Consider the following 19328-nt stretch of genomic DNA (forward strand, 5'->3'; position numbering starts at 1 on the left):
TGATGGCAGTCGCTCCTCCTTTCCCCAGCGATGCTGGAAATAGCGTGGAACGGGACGGGGGGACATCCCAGCCGTGGGTTCCTCTCAGCAGGACTGAGCGGCTGTTCTGATCCTCGTGTTTGAACTTGAGGGAATCTGATGCTGAGTAGAGAAATGAGGGGCTTGTTCATAAAGAAGAAAAGACTGTGTCGCATCTTGTGGTGCAGGATGTTCTCCGAACTGCTGCTAACAGTGCCCAGGATGCTCCCTTTTTGATGGGGAGAGGTTTAGCAGGGATTTCTTAAATGAAAATAGTTTGTCGTGTAATTTCCTTTTCATCGACCTTTCATGCTACTTCTTGATAAGTTATCTTTGGATTCTCAATTAATATTTATTATTGAAGAGAACTGAAGAGAATACGTACGCACCCTGCGCCTTCATCTGCACCGAGAATCTTCTGAACATCTTTGCACCGTTTCTTCTTGGCCCTGAGATGAAGCTGTGTGCAATATGGGCTTGGATGCATTTTCAGTCCGGTGCAGGACACGTAACCCTCATCTGAGTTGTCGTGCTGACAAGAACAACACAGTAGCAAATTTTACAGGGTTGCGTGCTTTACTTTACTTTTTTTTTTTTTTTTTTTTCCCCCCCTCCAGTCATAATCATGGAACCACAGAAGCGTTACCCAGGCAGAAGGAGCCTTTGTCACCTGGACTTCCTACCAACGACACAGGCAGTGGAAGTCAGCATCCCAAGCATCCATGAAACCCCTGCACAGGACTGGTGAGAGTTACCCTGGCGCCGTCCTTTGGCAATCTCAGGTCTCTCTGTAAGCTCCCAAGCTGTGTCGTAACTCCTCCCGTGGTGCTGACTCAGCTCTCCCAGTCTTTTGTGTGGGAGAGCTGGAGTTGAACTCCTTCCTGCTTCCTGCCTCTGTCCTCCCTGCTTTGCCCATGGCCCACTGAGCCTCCATCCTTGTTAGGTGTCTTGAATTACTGAGTTGCTTAAGGATTGGGTGGACCAATTGAATTCTTAGCGATGTCTCTAGGTCCACGTGTGCACAAAAGCACACTCTGATGCAGTCAGTGTAATGATGAACACACGCCTTGTTTCCTTTAGCCCGTATTTTTAGTTCAGGAGAACAGATTTCTGGAATGATGTTCAGCTTAGCACCACAATCCCCTTGCCGCCCCCCATTGCAGTCACTCACGAGGGCTTGAGATCCACAGGGAGGAAGTATTGCCGATAATTACAATCCATGGTTTTAAAACTGATCTAATCTATGGTGTATGATATGAATGGTCCTGGTGAATGATGTGGTAAGGCATCCCAGCAATTTTCAACAGGAATACTTCAAGGCAGCTTTTCAAGGTTTCTTTGAGAACTCTCCAAGTCTCCAGGAATTTTAAGCGCCAAGGTTTCTTAGCCTTCCGAATGGCAGTGTTTCTATCTAAGCTGGCAGCCTTTAAGCCCAAACCCAAACCGAAGCTTGCTCATCTCAGTGGAGGTACCTTAGCTATATTCTAATGGTGTGTGCAAAATAAGTTTCATGTTCACGAGTCCTTTCTGACTCACTACGTGTTTGATTGCACAGGAAGAAAAGCTTGATGTCTGTGCCAAGGGAGACGTACACCGCACTTGCGCTGCCTGGACGATGTGGAAACTGGAAATTCTGGGGTGTGCTGAAGCATGCCCTCTCAGGTCAGTCTAAGCATACATAGAGTAGACCTGTCCAACAAAACAGGGAATAGACAGTTAAACCCATTCTGTTGGGAAATACTCTGTCCTTCTAAGTACCTTTAGAACGTGAGTTTCTTCAATTAATTACTCAACTCATTTGCTTTTCCTGAATGATCCTAAGTTCTTTTCTCAGGCTACATCTGCACTCTGCTCAGTCCAAGGAGAATCCCTGCCTGCAGATGCAATGACACAGCATGGCTCACAACCACATTTTTCATTGCTTACTCTTATGGTAGCTGCCATCCATGTCCACCCTGCGTATTCTTAGAGCTCTTCTGGAGTCCATGGGGCAGACTTATGGTTGAACTGAAGGGAATTTTTTCATATTGCTCTAGCTCCAGATGATTATCCCTAGTATCATTATATTATAAAAAAAAAAGGCGTTTTGAAGTAGTGTGATATATATTCTGTGCCTCAGAATGTGGCACGTGTGGCATGAGAGAGTTTTGAGGCCACGAGGACTGCCCAGACAGCGTGAGAACTGTAAGGGCAGAGAGCTATAGGTGATGCAGCGCTGTTTGTGGCACCCGCAGGAAGCGGTAGCTGGAACAAAATATGGCCAGAAGAGTGATCAGATTGTGTTTGGTAAGGAACTATTTCATTAGTTGTAGAAGTTTGACAAAATGTATATTCAGGATGATGATCAGCGTGCCAGGTGCTGGGACCATGCCGAAAGAGAAATGGTGTGAAAACGTCGGTGCAATTTGCAATATATCCCCTTCCACATAGCCCTCAGATCCATGCTGCAACTGCATCCAAAGCAACCCAGAGCCCTGTGCTTGTTGTACCCGGAGCTATCGGTGCCAGGAGTTGCTGCTGTGTTTGCGAGGACGTTGTGTCAGCAGTGTGCCGTCAGTGGGGTTGTTTGATGACAATGAAACAGCTGAATGGTGTACCTCAAGACTAAGAAAAAAGATGGTAGTGGTGACTGTGTGTCTAGGTATAGATAGCTTGATAGAGATCTATAGGACTCCAGTGTGGATTGTACATAGGCCCTGCGCTGCAAGGTACACTGTTGGGAAGCAATGTCCATCTGCCCGAGGGCAGGAAGGCCCTGCAGAGGGACGGCCTGAGGCCAGTCGTACCAGGCTGCACAGCTGAGGCCAGTCGTAGGAGGCTGCACAGGAGCAAGCGCTGGGTCCTGCGCTGTGGTCATGAAACCGCATGGCAGCTTCTGCAGGATTGGGCTGAGGTAGAATTCCAACCGCCCGCTGATTCTAGAATGTTGGGTGCTGTGTTGGAATCTTCTGGTCCTGTGACATGGTCTTGCCTCCCCACCCTGTTGTCATGGCGGAGCAGCCTGGTGGCCCTTAGTGATGTCACAAGCGGCTGGAATGAGGGGAGGAGCAGTGCGTGCTGCGTCCCTTCATTGGAGCGCTTGAGCTCTGCGTGAGTAGCTCGCTTGTTGCCCTTGTGCAGCGACTGAGTGCCTTCGTTTTCACCCCTTGTGTCTTGCGCAGCATCTTGTAGGTAAGCTGAGACAGGGCGTGGGATAGAGGGATGGGATGTGAGCTGTTGAGAACTGCTGGCTGGTGGAGCTCCTAGCAGCTCATACTGCTTACTCTTGTCCATCAGACGTAACTTTCAGCCAGTACCTGCATTCCCAAGCGATCCACAAAGATGGCATTTGTCCCATGGTTTTTCCCTTGTCATCTTTGCTCCATTGTGCAAGCTCACAGACCTGTTCCTTCTCTCTCCTCTACCCGCTCCCTTGGTGCAGCTTTCGCTCGTGGAAGAACAGAGCAAAGTGACAAGAAACAGCTGCGAGTTCAAGGAATTGTCTACCTTGTTCTGATCTCCTGCCAGGTACGTGCCACGCTTTGTCCCCCCACGTGGTTGACCAGCACTGTGTCGCACCATGTTTGGTAACACAGCCTCACCCAGCTTTGATGGGACACTGGTCCCGTGTGGGCTTTTTCCCTTCCCCTGCAGCTCCGCCCTCAGAAGGATGCTGTGTGTGGTGCTGTGACCAGCTGGTCTGAAGGAAACCAATCCCTTAGGCAAAGAGTCCAAGGCCCAGTTTGTGCCGAGCTGCAGAGCGTGACCCAAGGTCACAAGCACGCACGCTTGGGCTGTGTGAGTGTGCGCGGCAGCTGTAGGGAGCACAGCAGAGATGCAATCAAGGAAATGTCCTTGATGTGCGGGGCTGCAGCAGGTGCCGGTGGTGAGGCTGCTGGGAGCCGTGGCCGGGGAGCAGATGCACCTGCAGCAATGATTCCTCTCACTGCCCTGCTGCTGCGCTGTCAGAGCACCCTGGGTGAATGCATCTGCTGCTTTGTGCCAGTCCCCATCTGCTAGCAGAGGGACAGCTGCTTGGTCAAATGCTGCCTAATGGGCTGTCCCATTTGAACGGAGTGAACAGAGTGGTTGCTTCTAGAGCACCTGCCTGTGCCAGAGGATAGCCAAGGGTAGTTCTCCGGTAGTCTCTCAATACTGTGGTGTGTGAAGAGAGAAAATATGAGCGTGTTTCTCTTCAGTTCCAGCTTGTCGTGCCTGCTGTGATGGGCGTCGCGTGCAGCGAGATCAGCTGTGGGCCTGACATGACACGGATGGAGGTAGAGTACGGAGCTCTGATTGGTCTTTGTTCCCTGATTTGAGCCAGCAGAGTGAGCTGCAGATGTGCTCTCCCGCTTTTCAAGAGAGAGCGAATCCTTGCGGCTCTATCAGTGTCACTGAAAAGCTGCCTTAAAGGCTTTCTTTCCTTGCTGCGGGCATGTTCTTAGCCTTGCCGTTCCTTCTTGTGTGCCCATGATAAGGACCGAGTGCATTTCCTGCAGCTTTCTCTGCTGACGTGCTCCTCAGCCTGAAATCCTCCTCGTTTGCCCTCAGCTCCTCACCATGGCCTGTGCTCTCTGTTTCAGGCTGAGAACAACGGGAAGCCCCTGCTGGTCCGTGAAGAGTCATCTCTTAATATCCCAGCTATTGCTGCTGCCCACGTTATTAAGAGATACGTTGCCCAGGCACCGGGTGAACTCTCCTTGGAGGTAAGCAGTTAAGGGTGTTCCTTGTTGTCCTGTACAGAAGAGTATAACATGTGAAGCTATCAGGAATATTCTCAGACAGCTTCAGAGTGTTTGGTGAGGTGAAGCCCAGCAGATGCGGTTCCAGATTAGACTTGCACTGGGTTGGATGCAGGGAGGAGTTCAGCCATCTCTAAACTATGGCTCTATTTGGCATTGGAATCTTGTGATCAAAGAGCTACTGCCCAGTGTGGTAGCCTGGTCTCTGAGCAATGGCAGAGCAGTGTATGGAGTGTGCAGACCTGTTCAGGATCAGTTCTGCTGACTTATGCCTGCGGTTTAATTGGAGCTCTCCCTTTGGCAAAGAGCCTGCTGCTTTTGAGAACCATTTCATACTGAACAGCTGAATTCTGTGTGTTGTGTATTGCAGTGACTCTTCTACCTCCACGTTCGGTTGTACGACTGCAAATGCCTGAAGAGCTGCACTGGTGCAATGGCTCTCAAGCTTGACGATATTGGGCAGTGCAGAAGAATGCAGTCATTTGAGCTGCGCTTTCCTCCCAGCCGTGCTGAAGCTGGGATTGACGTTGCAATCTCTTGCAGGTGGGAGACCTCGTGTGCGTCATCGATATGCCGCCTCAGGAGCTGAGCCCCCGCTGGAGAGGCAAGCACGGCTTTCAGGTAGGCACAAGCTTCAGACGTGAGAGCGCAACTTGGGTCGAGGCAGGAATCTCAGCTTAGAGCTGCCCTGCCTGCACAGCATGGCTCCACATGGAAAATGGTTTCCCTGTGTTGGTGTCAGGGGACTTTGCCTTTTGCTGTGGGCTTAGGCCAGAGCTGAAAGTTGGTCTTTGTAGGAAACTGCCTCCTCAATTAACTTAGAAAGAAGAGCCCTCACAGCATGCATCAGGTCACGGCCACTGAACCGCACCTTTGGAAATGCAGCAGCTAGGACACGTGTTTCAGTGTCTCTGAGCACTTGTGCTTGCACCCATGCGGAAGGTGAAGTCAGTGTCTTTTAGGAAGTCGCTGCCTGTCAGCCGAGATGAGGCAGGGTAACAGAGCCTCTGTGTGCTTGCTGCTGCTGCTGGCTGCAGAAGGCTGGGTAGCTCAGAGCTGGAGATGGCAGCTGCATCTCAGTCAGCAAGCAGAAAGTTCATAGGCTGTGCTAACTCAGATCTAGCTGCATCAATCTATCATAATATATAGCTTCTGTATGAAGTCTTTCCCTTCGGGCACACTTGATATTTAGGGGTGCATAGCACACTTGTCCTTTCCCCGCTCCATACACAGTTTTATGGATATTTGCCTGCCAATTTGGAATAATTATTAATTTTAAGCAGGCCATTTTTTTGTTGGATTGTCTTACGGAGCATCCGGCAGGCACGTTATGAGGAAAATGTGATGTTTGAACAGTTCAGGCCTGAGAAACGCTGCCTTCAGTATCACACCTCTCTTCTTCTTCTTGTTACAGGTTGGATTTTTCCCTGGTGAGTGCGTGGAGCTCATTAACGGAAAAATCCCGGAGTCTCTCATCAATTCGGTGCCAAAGCCAGGTACGGATGATCCATTTGATGGTGCAGGGAAGCAAAATGGAGTCTTTTTTGGGTGTGTTCCATGTTTAATACCTCCCTTATCCTTCCCACGTTATCCTGTGTGCTGATGATCCTTCATGCATAGCACGGGGCGTATGGCTGGTGTTTGTAGGCAGTGAGAATGAGGGAAGGCAAAGGTAGTTCTCCTGCAAGTCAGTACGAGGCTGAGAACAGCCAGCGTCCCTGGTGGACAGATAGAGGTCTGGTTGTGCTAGTGCTTCTGTGCTTGATCAGAACGTGGCTTTTCAAGAGGGTCCTTAATGCGCAGGTTGAGCAAGCTAAGCAAGAGGAGTGCATTAAACTCCATCAGAACGTGCAGAGATTTGGCCCAGTCCTCCTGTGTTTATGACTGGAGCTGGGGAAATCCTAGAATCCTTGTAGAATGGCTTGGCATGGAAGGGAGCTCAAGGATCATCAAGCTCCAAGCCCCCTGCCTCAAGCTGGGCTGCCAACCAAGCTCCACATTTAATGTGGGACTGGACCAGGCTGCCCAGGGCCCCATCCAGTCTGGCCTTGGACTCCTCCAGGGTTGGGGAAAATCCATTTTGGTACGCACTTGCTCATCATGTTCTTCCCGTTTTGAGGTGCTCTGTAGAATGTGTTGTGCTCGGCCTCGTCCAACGGAGCCAAACCTGAGATGAACTGGTTTCTTCCTTTTGTTGTGCAGTGCCAAAGAAGCGCGGCAAGCTCCTCACCTTCCTTCGTTCCGTGGTGAAGGCCCGGCCAAAGCAACGGAAAGAGCGGGAGGTGGAGAAGGAGAGGGTGTTCGGCCGTGACCTGGGAGAGCATCTTCTCCACTCTGGTCGTGATGGTAAGGGACAGCCCATTCCTGAGAGCCTCCCTGTTTGGGAACCTAAAGCTGAAAGGGAGATGGTATCTAGCAAGGGGCAGGTTGATACCAATGGAGAAACGGGGAATGGGAGTTGACGACTGAAAGATAAAGTGAGTAGGTGATGGCTGCAAGGGAAATGCTCCTAAGGGACAAGCACATTTGTATTTGCTTAAAGCAAAGCCTGTAAGCCAATCCCCTGGTAGCCTGAAAAGAAAGGAAGCCTTTTGGCCAAAGAGAGTGTCCTGCCTCAGTTTCCCAGCTCCTTCCGGGCGTGAGATTTTCCACCTCCATTCCCGTGGGAGCTGTGATGGGACTTGCAATGTCTGCGGCTTCCCCGGAATTACTTTCTCCAGGCTGATTCCTAGGTCCTGGCATTTCTGGAACGCAAGGAACACATCTCTGTCCAGTTTCCTCAGCAGCTCCTGCAGAGGTGTCTCTGACAGCTGTCCCCTTCAAGGAAGAACACAGCAGTAGCCTGGCTGGGCTTAGTGGATGGGATGTGGCGGGAGCGTAGCCTGAGCCAGGACTTGAATGAGGAGCTCCAGTAACCGCCGGCACGTGTTCTTTAGTCCCCCAGGTCCTCCAGAGCTGCGCCGAGTTCATCGAGCAGCATGGCGTGGTGCAGGGGATATACCGCCTGTCCGGCGTGGCGTCCAACGTCCAGAGACTGCGGTAAGAGTGCTGCGACTGACAGACACAGCTGCCAGCAGGGGCACGTGCCCTGTTGCGGGTGTTCAGAGGCCTGTGGGCCATGCCTTAGCACCAAGAGAAGGTCTCCTTTGGGAACATCCCATCCAGCGCGGCTGACGTGGTGCTGGTGGCCGAGTGGTTGTGTTCTCCTGTACATCAGGAAGCCCTTCCAACTCTTGATTGCATTGGGTGTGGCTTTTGACTTGCTTTCCTCTTTCTCAACCGTTTTCGTGTCCTTCTCTGCAGCCAGGAATTTGAGTCTGAGCAGGTTCCTGAGCTAACCGTCCGCGACGTTCACAGCGCGAGCTCCCTCTGCAAAATGTACTTCAGGGAGCTCCCGACCCCCCTGCTGACCGACCAGCTGTACGACAAGTTCTCGGTAAGCACAAGGCAACGCCTTTCCTTTCCCTCTTCCCTGGGCCTCTTGGGAGATGGCTGCAGCAGTGCCCCAGCTCTGAGGCCCTTCTTCTGTTAGCGCCACGGGGTTTACTCGCATGTCTTTGCCACATCCTGCATTGTGCTGATGCCACTTCTGGTGGCCCCAGGAGGTGGTTATTTCCATATTCACAATGCTTACGAGAATTCCTGTGTTGTTTGTTTGTTTGTTTGTTTTTTGCTATTCCCAACTATTTCTGGAACGGGAAGGGAATTAATAGCCAAGGGTACTTGGAGATGAATGCCCCCTGCGAGGAGCTGAGCTGCCCAACCAGGCTGTAAACCGGCCCGGTGCTTGGACTCCTTGGCCGTGGTGGCACCAGCTGCGTGCCGCTATGTTCGCCAGTTGCCTCTGGGGAGGCCTAAAATCTTTCTCAGTGCTGACCAGCAGCGCGCTGTGCCCATGGTTCCCGACCCTGCGGCAGGTATCTCGCCTGATTTGTGTCTCAATCCCTTTCTGCCCTTTTCCAGGATGCTGTTGGTGCCACTACGGAGGAGGAGCGGCTGGTCAGAATGCGGGACGTCATCCAGCAGCTGCCCGCTCCTCACTACAGGTCAGTGCTGCCCTCAGCCTGCTGAGCTCAGCCCTGCTGCACTTCAGAGGGCAAAGTGCAATTCCAGGCTTTGTCTCACGCGAGCAACGGGATGCCTGGGTGTGCTGAAACACTGCATGGGGTTAATTGATGGGGTCAGTTCCTGGGCACGGGGCACGCTTGGTGCAGCTGATGGCTGTGGCTGTGCTGTGCTGGTGCTGGGTTCTGCAGCGTGGCACTTGGTCAAGTTGGATCTACTTCATCTTCAGCATCAGTAGCACTAATAACAACTAGTGTGAATTGAGGTTTGCTTTGTGAGTCGCAGCACGGGATGCTGGCTGGTGCTGAACATTTGCCTCTCTTGTTTCCCAGGACCTTGGCGTATCTGATGAGACACTTGGCCTGTCTGGCTGGGCACTGCTCCACCACAAACATGCATGCGAAGAACTTAGCAATTGTGTGGGCTCCAAACCTCTTAAGGTAAACTTCTTTTTCCGTTTCAACAGAACGCTTACATCTGTTCTCCAGTAGAATAAAGCAGTCCTCCCTTCTGCACCACATGTGCTCTTCTCCTGTAAAATCTGCAGTGAGTGGCTGACAGCAGAGCAGGAGCCTGGACTGTTCTCCAACCCCACGTGGGCACAATTTCTAGCTGAGCATTGCTGCTCTCTTGTTTAGATGGGACTGGTGTGTCCTTGATCAGCCAGGAGAACTTCTTCAGTGGCATCACTGCCCACTGCGGAAGTCTCCAGAGAACAAATGTGACAGCTTTGGGCTGCAGTAATTCAGACCTGGGGAAGCGATCTTGGCTGAATGACTTCTAAAACCTGCCTTTTCTACAGATCACAGCAGAGCGAGTCTGCCTGCGCCAGTGGGAGAGCTGCCTGCACGGAACTGCAGACGCAGTCGTCTGTGGTGGAATTCATCATCGACCACACAGACGTCCTCTTCTGCTCCACATCTGGACCTGACATGGCAGGTGGAGCAGGTGAGTGTCTTCCTCCATTAGCTTTATCTTGGTCCTGTCACCGTCACTATGATGTCTTGGAAGCAGGTGAAGCTTGGTGAAAGTGTGGCAGCGAAGTTTTCTGAGTTCACCATACCTGCTTTCTAGGGTTTTTGTTTGCCTGTTTCGATACAGGGAGCTGCTCTTAATTATGACTTCATCCTTTGCCATAGACACATGTCTGAGCACATGGTTATTTTGAGCTGCTCTTCTTGCAGCGGCTTGGTTAAGCAAGTCTGAGGAAAACACAGCAGCTCCCCCGGACCTGTGATGGCTGTGCTGCCGCTTTCTGATCCTGGCTCTCACCTGTGGTTTTCCCTTCCAGGGCACAGTTCTCTCTCAGGGCCCCAGTCTGTGCAGGCGTCTTCTCCTGCTACAGAGCTGCTTAGCCTGGAGGAGGCGCAGGCACGGAGGCGAGGCCACAGCAGCTCTCCTGTGGTTGTGACTGAGAGCAGGGACATAGAGGTGGAAGAAGGCCCCGCAGCTGTACGGGGGAAATTCCACACAGTCATCGACTTTCCATCTGAAAGGTAAAGAGGACTTTGTTTTCCAGCAGCTATCATCACTGTTTGGGTGGCTTGTGTTTGTTTTGTCCCCACTATTTCTAGTGCCTAAACTTGTGGAAACTAGATTTAATGAATGGTGCCTGAAGTGTTGCAGTGAATCTCCACTCCACTTTGGACTGTGAGATTGAACTAACATTCAGTTGCCTGACGGGCTGAGTTTAGCCACACAAGGCTGCCGTTCCTTCCTTGCTGGGCAGGCAGTCACGAGATGCACAAAGCCACGCTGACGTCTACCCTGGACTGTGCTGGATGTACCTGGAAACGTTGGGGTTTTCCGGACTTCACGGCCACGTGCCTGAAACCAATTCCTGTTCTCCTGAAAGCAGAGCTGTTGGTCAGACCTGCTGGCACGAGAAACTAGACATGGCAGTGAGATGGGCCGATGAGCTGTCAGAGTCAGAGTCAGAGATGCTTTTGACGTTCCTTTATGGCTGTGCAATTCCTCAGCCAGCAGTTATGCCTGCCAACTCAGTCAAAGCCTTCCTTTAGGCGCTGTCCTGTACAGGTGTGTGGAGCCTGTGGACCTCACGTGCTCTGCATCTTGCTTGACACAGTTGAGGGGAATTTAGCCAGCAAGACTTCAGGGCTGAGCTGTAGGAATGGAACCATCCCTCCACTGCTTGAAATGGAGTGAGTTTCTAAGCTGTGTTTCAGCAGGAACCAGGCGGTGCTAGGAACAAGCAACTGTTGGCAAGAGCTCAGTGCAGGTCTTCCCTCACTCTGCTCCACGCACGGCTCACACCATTCCCTGTTTTCTCTCTCCAGACCAAGTCCGCCCACCATGATAAAGGAATCACCAGCTGGCTGTTGGTGTTCCTGCTTCAGCCTGGGAAAACCATCTTCTGGGGCCAAACGCCAGCCACAGCGCCGTCCCAGGGAGCCCTCAGAAATAGAAATCGTAGTGCTGGCAGGTAAGGGTGCAAATCCAGCTTTCAACGCCTTGCTTTTCAGCAACATAGAATTCTTGCTGTCAGTGGGCTTGTATCTACTTCCAGCGTTCCAACCCATACCTGACACCTTTAGTTCACCTGTGATCAAGAACCACTTTTGTAATTCAGCTTGTGAAAGTTTGGCACTAACCCCTGTGTATCCTTCCTAGATGAACTGAGCCCTTGTCCACCCAGAAGAGCCGGAGCAAGTAGCGAAGCTGGGCTGTGTGCTTCCCCCAGTGGAGAGCTCTTGGGAAGCACAAATGGCTGCGGTTCACATGACAGCCTTCCATGTAACAACAGTGATGGAGAGAGGGAGCTCATCCAAGTTCAAGCCCTCATTTCTCCCGGCTCTGCTGAAGATGCTGACCTGAGCCCGCCAGGCACCACAGTCACCAGCCTGGACTGTGACCTGGCGCCTTTGCAGTGCAGCCCAGCCCAAGCACAGTCCGAGTGCCCCGACAGCAGCACCTCTGTGCAGGAGCAGGTCGGCATCACCGATGAGAAGCCGTGCCTCTTGGAGGGGGGCTTAGAATCAGGCCCTCAGTCCCAGGCACCGTGCAGCGGATCTGACAGCTCTGAGCCACTCTCTCCGTGACCTTTCCATCCAAGAGAGGACGATTCCCACCTTTACCTGGACCTCTCACGCCCTTCTGTCCTTTCCTTTAATAATAAAAGCACACTCGTGCTCACTCAACACCTTGAATGCCTGTGGAGTCTTCATTCACGAGGACTGGGATGAATGCAACACACAGCAAGGCACCTCAGCTTGCAACGCTGAGGCTGCAGGGTGCATGAAGCAGAGCTCCAGGTTTGTTCCCGTTTTGTCTGGCTTCGGGATGTCTGCAGCTCCCATTTGGTACGGTAGCAAATAATCTCTAGCATCCTGGATGCTGCTTGTGATAACCCCAAGCTTCCTGGCGGTGGCTTTGTGATGCCCTTCAGGGCTTTTTGATGCACTGTGATGCCTTGGCTGCTCCCTAACACCTTTCTCCTCCAGCTGCGTCCATTCCTGGCTCTCAATCTCCCAATCTGCAGTTGGCTGAGCCACCACACGTGGGAGCGGTCGTTGGGAGCCGGCTGTTGGAGGCGCGGCAGACCTCGGTGGCAGCCGTTGCTGTCCTGGCAGCAGTGAGGCGGAAGCTGAGGCACGACGGGAGCGAGTGCTGAGGGCAGCTCTGCCGGAGGTGTGCGGGAGAGCGGTCGCGGGACAGGGAGAGGAGCCCTGCGCGGCCCCAAGCAAGGGGAGATGGCCGAAAAGGGGAGCACGGGAAGTTCCGCCCGTGGGTGAGAAGGGAGGTCTTTATGGTGAGGATGGCGCAGCTCTGGAACAGGCTGCCCAGGGAGGCTGTGGCTTCTCCTTGTCTGGAGATATTCCACAACCGCCTGGACGCCCACCTGCGCAGCCTGCTGTAGGAGCCTGTTTTGCAGGGGTGTTGGACTCAGTGATCCCTGGAGGTCCTTCCAGGCCCAGTTCTGTGCTTCTGTGATGTTACTCCTTGCTTCTTGCAGCAGCACGGTGTTTCAGAAGAGAGAAAAGCATGGCGGGCATCAACTGGATTTCTGTGGCTGGTAAAGCTGTGCCGAGAACTGGGCTGACTGCTGCCCCTGGAAATGTGTGCAAAGTCTGCAGAGGCAGAGGAATGACTTTTCTCTCAAAAGTTGAGCTTGTCTAAGGTAGGTCACTGCTGGGAGAGCTTCTGCTTTAAAGCATCAAGTTGTATAAGTAAGGTAATTTAAAAAGCAAGCTTGCCAGTTCTTTTTTACCTAAGTGATTTTTTAGCACGGGAAGGTTGGAGAGGCTTTTTGCGAACCGAAGATGGAGGGAGGAAAAGCAAGTGAAAGGCACGCTGTGCACAGCCAGCACACAGCACCTGCACCATTGCCCTGCACAAAGGAGGAGCAGCTCAGCAAGCTTGGCCTGGGCCATGGAAGGGAGCGTGCAAACGTCTGGAGCAGCCCCAGATGGGCTGGTTCTGCAGGTTGCTGTCTGCTGCTGTTTTCTCACATCCTGTTGCTCGGGGGTGGATTTGTTCATGTTCAGAGCTAGCAGGAAGCTCGCAAAGCCCTTTGTTTCAGCTGTCCCAAGGCTTTGATCCCTGGCTGCTGGGATGGGGCGTTTGAGGAGTGATGCCTGTGCTGTTGTCCAGCCAAGCTTTGGGGGTGAGTCTCGTTACCAGGGCATGTCTGACAGGACTGAGGGTGGGGGACCGGGCCAGTGGCACTTTGCTCTCGGTCTCGGTGTTTGTCTTTGCTCAGAAGGGCAGGTGGTGAACCTCACGAGCCAAAGCCTGCAGATGGGGTTTGCGGAGAAAGAGGTCCTGCAGGCCTTGTGTGGCAGCCACGGAGCTGGAGCGAGGCTGCGTCAGTGTAAAAGCCCAGCAATGCACAGAGGTGTGAAGGTGAGCTGTGGGCTCGAGTATCACAAGAGGGGGTGTGCATGGTCAGGGCTTGGATGCTTCTGTGTGTTTGAAGTGACTGTGGGGTAGTTAGCACTGCTGGGTGAGCTTGAGTGTCTGGAACAAGTGTGACGTGTCTTCCAGTTGCACGCTGTGTTCTTCCTGTTGTGTTGAGCTCTTGAGCTCCAGCCCTAAGTGAGGATGCAAGCGCTACTGCAGAAGGAACGGGTTGAGATTGGAAATGCAGTGCAAAGGGCTGGAGACAGCAGGAGCTGGGATGTGATCATCCCCCTGTACTCAGCTCTGGTGAGTCCTCACCTTGAGTGCTGTGTTCAGTTCTGGGTCCCTGACTACAAGAAGGACACTGAATCCCCGAGATATTGCCAGAGAAGAGCAGTGAAGCTGTGAAGAGTGTAGAGCACCAGTCTCATGGGGAGCGGCTGGCTGAGAGAACTGGGATTATTTAGCCTGGAGAAGAGGAGGCTCAGGGCAGACCTTATCCCTCTCTACAATGAGCTGAAGAGAGATTATGTCGAGGTGGGGGTCGTCTTATTCTCCCGTGTCAGTAGCGATAGGACTGGGGGGAACGGCCTCAAGTTGCACGGGGGGAGATTGAGGCTGGACGTTAAGAAACGCTTCTCCACAGGAGTGCCCAGGGAGGTGATGGAGTTACTGTCCCTGCAGGTGTTCAAGAAACGTTAGACGTGGCTTAGTGGGGAATATTGGTGGTAGGTGGACGGTTGGACTGGATGATCTTGGAGATCTTTTGCAAGCTTGCTAATTCTATGATTCTGTGAAAGGCATCTGCTGGGCGAGTGCTTTGGTGGGTGAGCATCCGGCTGCTGGACAGCAGGCAGCTGTTGTCTGTGCAGACAGCCACATCCATGGGGAGTGGAGGCTTTTTCACCTTAGCCTTGTCTTTCATGTCTCACGTGCAGTAAGTCCTGTTGTTACACACAGCATCTTGGGGGCAACCTTGATTTCTGCAGCCCCGAGCTTTGTGGCACGAGAGCTCTCAGCCATGCTTCTCCCTGTGATGTGTGACCGTATGGAAGGCCTCGCAGAAGCCTGGGTAGGTGATGGCAGTCGCTCCTCCTTTCCCCAGCGATGCTGGAAATAGCGTGGAACGGGACGGGGGGACATCCCAGCCGTGGGTTCCTCTCAGCAGGACTGAGCGGCTGTTCTGATCCTCGTGTTTGAACTTGAGGGAATCTGATGCTGAGTAGAGAAATGAGGGGCTTGTTCATAAAGAAGAAAAGACTGTGTCGCATCTTGTGGTGCAGGATGTTCTCCGAACTGCTGCTAACAGTGCCCAGGATGCTCCCTTTTTGATGGGGAGAGGTTTAGCAGGGATTTCTTAAATGAAAATAGTTTGTCGTGTAATTTCCTTTTCATCGACCTTTCATGCTACTTCTTGATAAGTTATCTTTGGATTCTCAATTAATATTTATTATTGAAGAGAACTGAAGAGAATACGTACGCACCCTGCGCCTTCATCTGCACCGAGAATCTTCTGAACATCTTTGCACCGTTTCTTCTTGGCCCTGAGATGAAGCTGTGTGCAATATGGGCTTGGATGCATTTTCAGTCCGGTGCAGGACACGTAACCCTCATCTGAGTTGTCGTGCTGACAAGAACAACACAGTAGCAAATTTTACAGGGTTGCGTGCTTTACTTTACTTTTTTTTTTTTTTTTTTTTCCCCCCCTCCAGTCATAATCATGGAACCACAGAAGCGTTACCCAGGCAGAAGGAGCCTTTGTCACCTGGACTTCCTACCAACGACACAGGCAGTGGAAGTCAGCATCCCAAGCATCCATGAAACCCCTGCACAGGACTGGTGAGAGTTACCCTGGCGCCGTCCTTTGGCAATCTCAGGTCTCTCTGTAAGCTCCCAAGCTGTGTCGTAACTCCTCCCGTGGTGCTGACTCAGCTCTCCCAGTCTTTTGTGTGGGAGAGCTGGAGTTGAACTCCTTCCTGCTTCCTGCCTCTGTCCTCCCTGCTTTGCCCATGGCCCACTGAGCCTCCATCCTTGTTAGGTGTCTTGAATTACTGAGTTGCTTAAGGATTGGGTGGACCAATTGAATTCTTAGCGATGTCTCTAGGTCCACGTGTGCACAAAAGCACACTCTGATGCAGTCAGTGTAATGATGAACACACGCCTTGTTTCCTTTAGCCCGTATTTTTAGTTCAGGAGAACAGATTTCTGGAATGATGTTCAGCTTAGCACCACAATCCCCTTGCCGCCCCCCATTGCAGTCACTCACGAGGGCTTGAGATCCACAGGGAGGAAGTATTGCCGATAATTACAATCCATGGTTTTAAAACTGATCTAATCTATGGTGTATGATATGAATGGTCCTGGTGAATGATGTGGTAAGGCATCCCAGCAATTTTCAACAGGAATACTTCAAGGCAGCTTTTCAAGGTTTCTTTGAGAACTCTCCAAGTCTCCAGGAATTTTAAGCGCCAAGGTTTCTTAGCCTTCCGAATGGCAGTGTTTCTATCTAAGCTGGCAGCCTTTAAGCCCAAACCCAAACCGAAGCTTGCTCATCTCAGTGGAGGTACCTTAGCTATATTCTAATGGTGTGTGCAAAATAAGTTTCATGTTCACGAGTCCTTTCTGACTCACTACGTGTTTGATTGCACAGGAAGAAAAGCTTGATGTCTGTGCCAAGGGAGACGTACACCGCACTTGCGCTGCCTGGACGATGTGGAAACTGGAAATTCTGGGGTGTGCTGAAGCATGCCCTCTCAGGTCAGTCTAAGCATACATAGAGTAGACCTGTCCAACAAAACAGGGAATAGACAGTTAAACCCATTCTGTTGGGAAATACTCTGTCCTTCTAAGTACCTTTAGAACGTGAGTTTCTTCAATTAATTACTCAACTCATTTGCTTTTCCTGAATGATCCTAAGTTCTTTTCTCAGGCTACATCTGCACTCTGCTCAGTCCAAGGAGAATCCCTGCCTGCAGATGCAATGACACAGCATGGCTCACAACCACATTTTTCATTGCTTACTCTTATGGTAGCTGCCATCCATGTCCACCCTGCGTATTCTTAGAGCTCTTCTGGAGTCCATGGGGCAGACTTATGGTTGAACTGAAGGGAATTTTTTCATATTGCTCTAGCTCCAGATGATTATCCCTAGTATCATTATATTATAAAAAAAAAAGGCGTTTTGAAGTAGTGTGATATATATTCTGTGCCTCAGAATGTGGCACGTGTGGCATGAGAGAGTTTTGAGGCCACGAGGACTGCCCAGACAGCGTGAGAACTGTAAGGGCAGAGAGCTATAGGTGATGCAGCGCTGTTTGTGGCACCCGCAGGAAGCGGTAGCTGGAACAAAATATGGCCAGAAGAGTGATCAGATTGTGTTTGGTAAGGAACTATTTCATTAGTTGTAGAAGTTTGACAAAATGTATATTCAGGATGATGATCAGCGTGCCAGGTGCTGGGACCATGCCGAAAGAGAAATGGTGTGAAAACGTCGGTGCAATTTGCAATATATCCCCTTCCACATAGCCCTCAGATCCATGCTGCAACTGCATCCAAAGCAACCCAGAGCCCTGTGCTTGTTGTACCCGGAGCTATCGGTGCCAGGAGTTGCTGCTGTGTTTGCGAGGACGTTGTGTCAGCAGTGTGCCGTCAGTGGGGTTGTTTGATGACAATGAAACAGCTGAATGGTGTACCTCAAGACTAAGAAAAAAGATGGTAGTGGTGACTGTGTGTCTAGGTATAGATAGCTTGATAGAGATCTATAGGACTCCAGTGTGGATTGTACATAGGCCCTGCGCTGCAAGGTACACTGTTGGGAAGCAATGTCCATCTGCCCGAGGGCAGGAAGGCCCTGCAGAGGGACGGCCTGAGGCCAGTCGTACCAGGCTGCACAGCTGAGGCCAGTCGTAGGAGGCTGCACAGGAGCAAGCGCTGGGTCCTGCGCTGTGGTCATGAAACCGCATGGCAGCTTCTGCAGGATTGGGCTGAGGTAGAATTCCAACCGCCCGCTGATTCTAGAATGTTGGGTGCTGTGTTGGAATCTTCTGGTCCTGTGACATGGTCTTGCCTCCCCACCCTGTTGTCATGGCGGAGCAGCCTGGTGGCCCTTAGTGATGTCACAAGCGGCTGGAATGAGGGGAGGAGCAGTGCGTGCTGCGTCCCTTCATTGGAGCGCTTGAGCTCTGCGTGAGTAGCTCGCTTGTTGCCCTTGTGCAGCGACTGAGTGCCTTCGTTTTCACCCCTTGTGTCTTGCGCAGCATCTTGTAGGTAAGCTGAGACAGGGCGTGGGATAGAGGGATGGGATGTGAGCTGTTGAGAACTGCTGGCTGGTGGAGCTCCTAGCAGCTCATACTGCTTACTCTTGTCCATCAGACGTAACTTTCAGCCAGTACCTGCATTCCCAAGCGATCCACAAAGATGGCATTTGTCCCATGGTTTTTCCCTTGTCATCTTTGCTCCATTGTGCAAGCTCACAGACCTGTTCCTTCTCTCTCCTCTACCCGCTCCCTTGGTGCAGCTTTCGCTCGTGGAAGAACAGAGCAAAGTGACAAGAAACAGCTGCGAGTTCAAGGAATTGTCTACCTTGTTCTGATCTCCTGCCAGGTACGTGCCACGCTTTGTCCCCCCACGTGGTTGACCAGCACTGTGTCGCACCATGTTTGGTAACACAGCCTCACCCAGCTTTGATGGGACACTGGTCCCGTGTGGGCTTTTTCCCTTCCCCTGCAGCTCCGCCCTCAGAAGGATGCTGTGTGTGGTGCTGTGACCAGCTGGTCTGAAGGAAACCAATCCCTTAGGCAAAGAGTCCAAGGCCCAGTTTGTGCCGAGCTGCAGAGCGTGACCCAAGGTCACAAGCACGCACGCTTGGGCTGTGTGAGTGTGCGCGGCAGCTGTAGGGAGCACAGCAGAGATGCAATCAAGGAAATGTCCTTGATGTGCGGGGCTGCAGCAGGTGCCGGTGGTGAGGCTGCTGGGAGCCGTGGCCGGGGAGCAGATGCACCTGCAGCAATGATTCCTCTCACTGCCCTGCTGCTGCGCTGTCAGAGCACCCTGGGTGAATGCATCTGCTGCTTTGTGCCAGTCCCCATCTGCTAGCAGAGGGACAGCTGCTTGGTCAAATGCTGCCTAATGGGCTGTCCCATTTGAACGGAGTGAACAGAGTGGTTGCTTCTAGAGCACCTGCCTGTGCCAGAGGATAGCCAAGGGTAGTTCTCCGGTAGTCTCTCAATACTGTGGTGTGTGAAGAGAGAAAATATGAGCGTGTTTCTCTTCAGTTCCAGCTTGTCGTGCCTGCTGTGATGGGCGTCGCGTGCAGCGAGATCAGCTGTGGGCCTGACATGACACGGATGGAGGTAGAGTACGGAGCTCTGATTGGTCTTTGTTCCCTGATTTGAGCCAGCAGAGTGAGCTGCAGATGTGCTCTCCCGCTTTTCAAGAGAGAGCGAATCCTTGCGGCTCTATCAGTGTCACTGAAAAGCTGCCTTAAAGGCTTTCTTTCCTTGCTGCGGGCATGTTCTTAGCCTTGCCGTTCCTTCTTGTGTGCCCATGATAAGGACCGAGTGCATTTCCTGCAGCTTTCTCTGCTGACGTGCTCCTCAGCCTGAAATCCTCCTCGTTTGCCCTCAGCTCCTCACCATGGCCTGTGCTCTCTGTTTCAGGCTGAGA

General features: G+C 52.0%; 1 protein-coding gene and 2 long non-coding RNA genes across 3 annotated transcripts; all 3 read left to right on the forward strand.

Annotated features, from left to right (window-relative positions):
* The first annotated feature begins 312 nt into the window (after window positions 1–312).
* Window positions 313–1688, forward strand: LOC125695174 (uncharacterized). The gene is made up of 3 exons (XR_007377842.1): window positions 313–762; window positions 1326–1486; window positions 1574–1688. It is a non-coding gene; the product is annotated as an uncharacterized LOC125695174 (long non-coding RNA).
* A 2925-nt stretch (window positions 1689–4613) lies between these two features.
* On the forward strand, window positions 4614–13948 carry LOC125695169 (rho GTPase-activating protein 32-like). Its single transcript, XM_048949329.1, has 14 exons — window positions 4614–4703; window positions 5283–5360; window positions 6154–6235; window positions 6942–7085; window positions 7676–7778; window positions 8043–8175; window positions 8703–8785; window positions 9137–9244; window positions 9607–9752; window positions 10096–10300; window positions 11102–11247; window positions 11436–12076; window positions 12266–12452; window positions 12778–13948. The coding sequence occupies exons 2-12, from the start codon at window positions 5310–5312 to the stop codon at window positions 11861–11863; spliced, it is 1629 nt and encodes a 542-aa protein (XP_048805286.1). The 5' UTR covers window positions 4614–4703; window positions 5283–5309; the 3' UTR covers window positions 11864–12076; window positions 12266–12452; window positions 12778–13948.
* A 1105-nt stretch (window positions 13949–15053) lies between these two features.
* Window positions 15054–16429, forward strand: LOC125695173 (uncharacterized). The gene is made up of 3 exons (XR_007377841.1): window positions 15054–15503; window positions 16067–16227; window positions 16315–16429. It is a non-coding gene; the product is annotated as an uncharacterized LOC125695173 (long non-coding RNA).
* The last annotated feature ends 2899 nt before the right edge of the window (window positions 16430–19328 follow it).

The sequence above is a fragment of the Lagopus muta genome, chromosome 6 (genome assembly GCF_023343835.1).
Source record: "Lagopus muta isolate bLagMut1 chromosome 6, bLagMut1 primary, whole genome shotgun sequence".
In the NCBI taxonomy this organism is placed as follows: Eukaryota; Metazoa; Chordata; class Aves; order Galliformes; family Phasianidae; genus Lagopus; species Lagopus muta.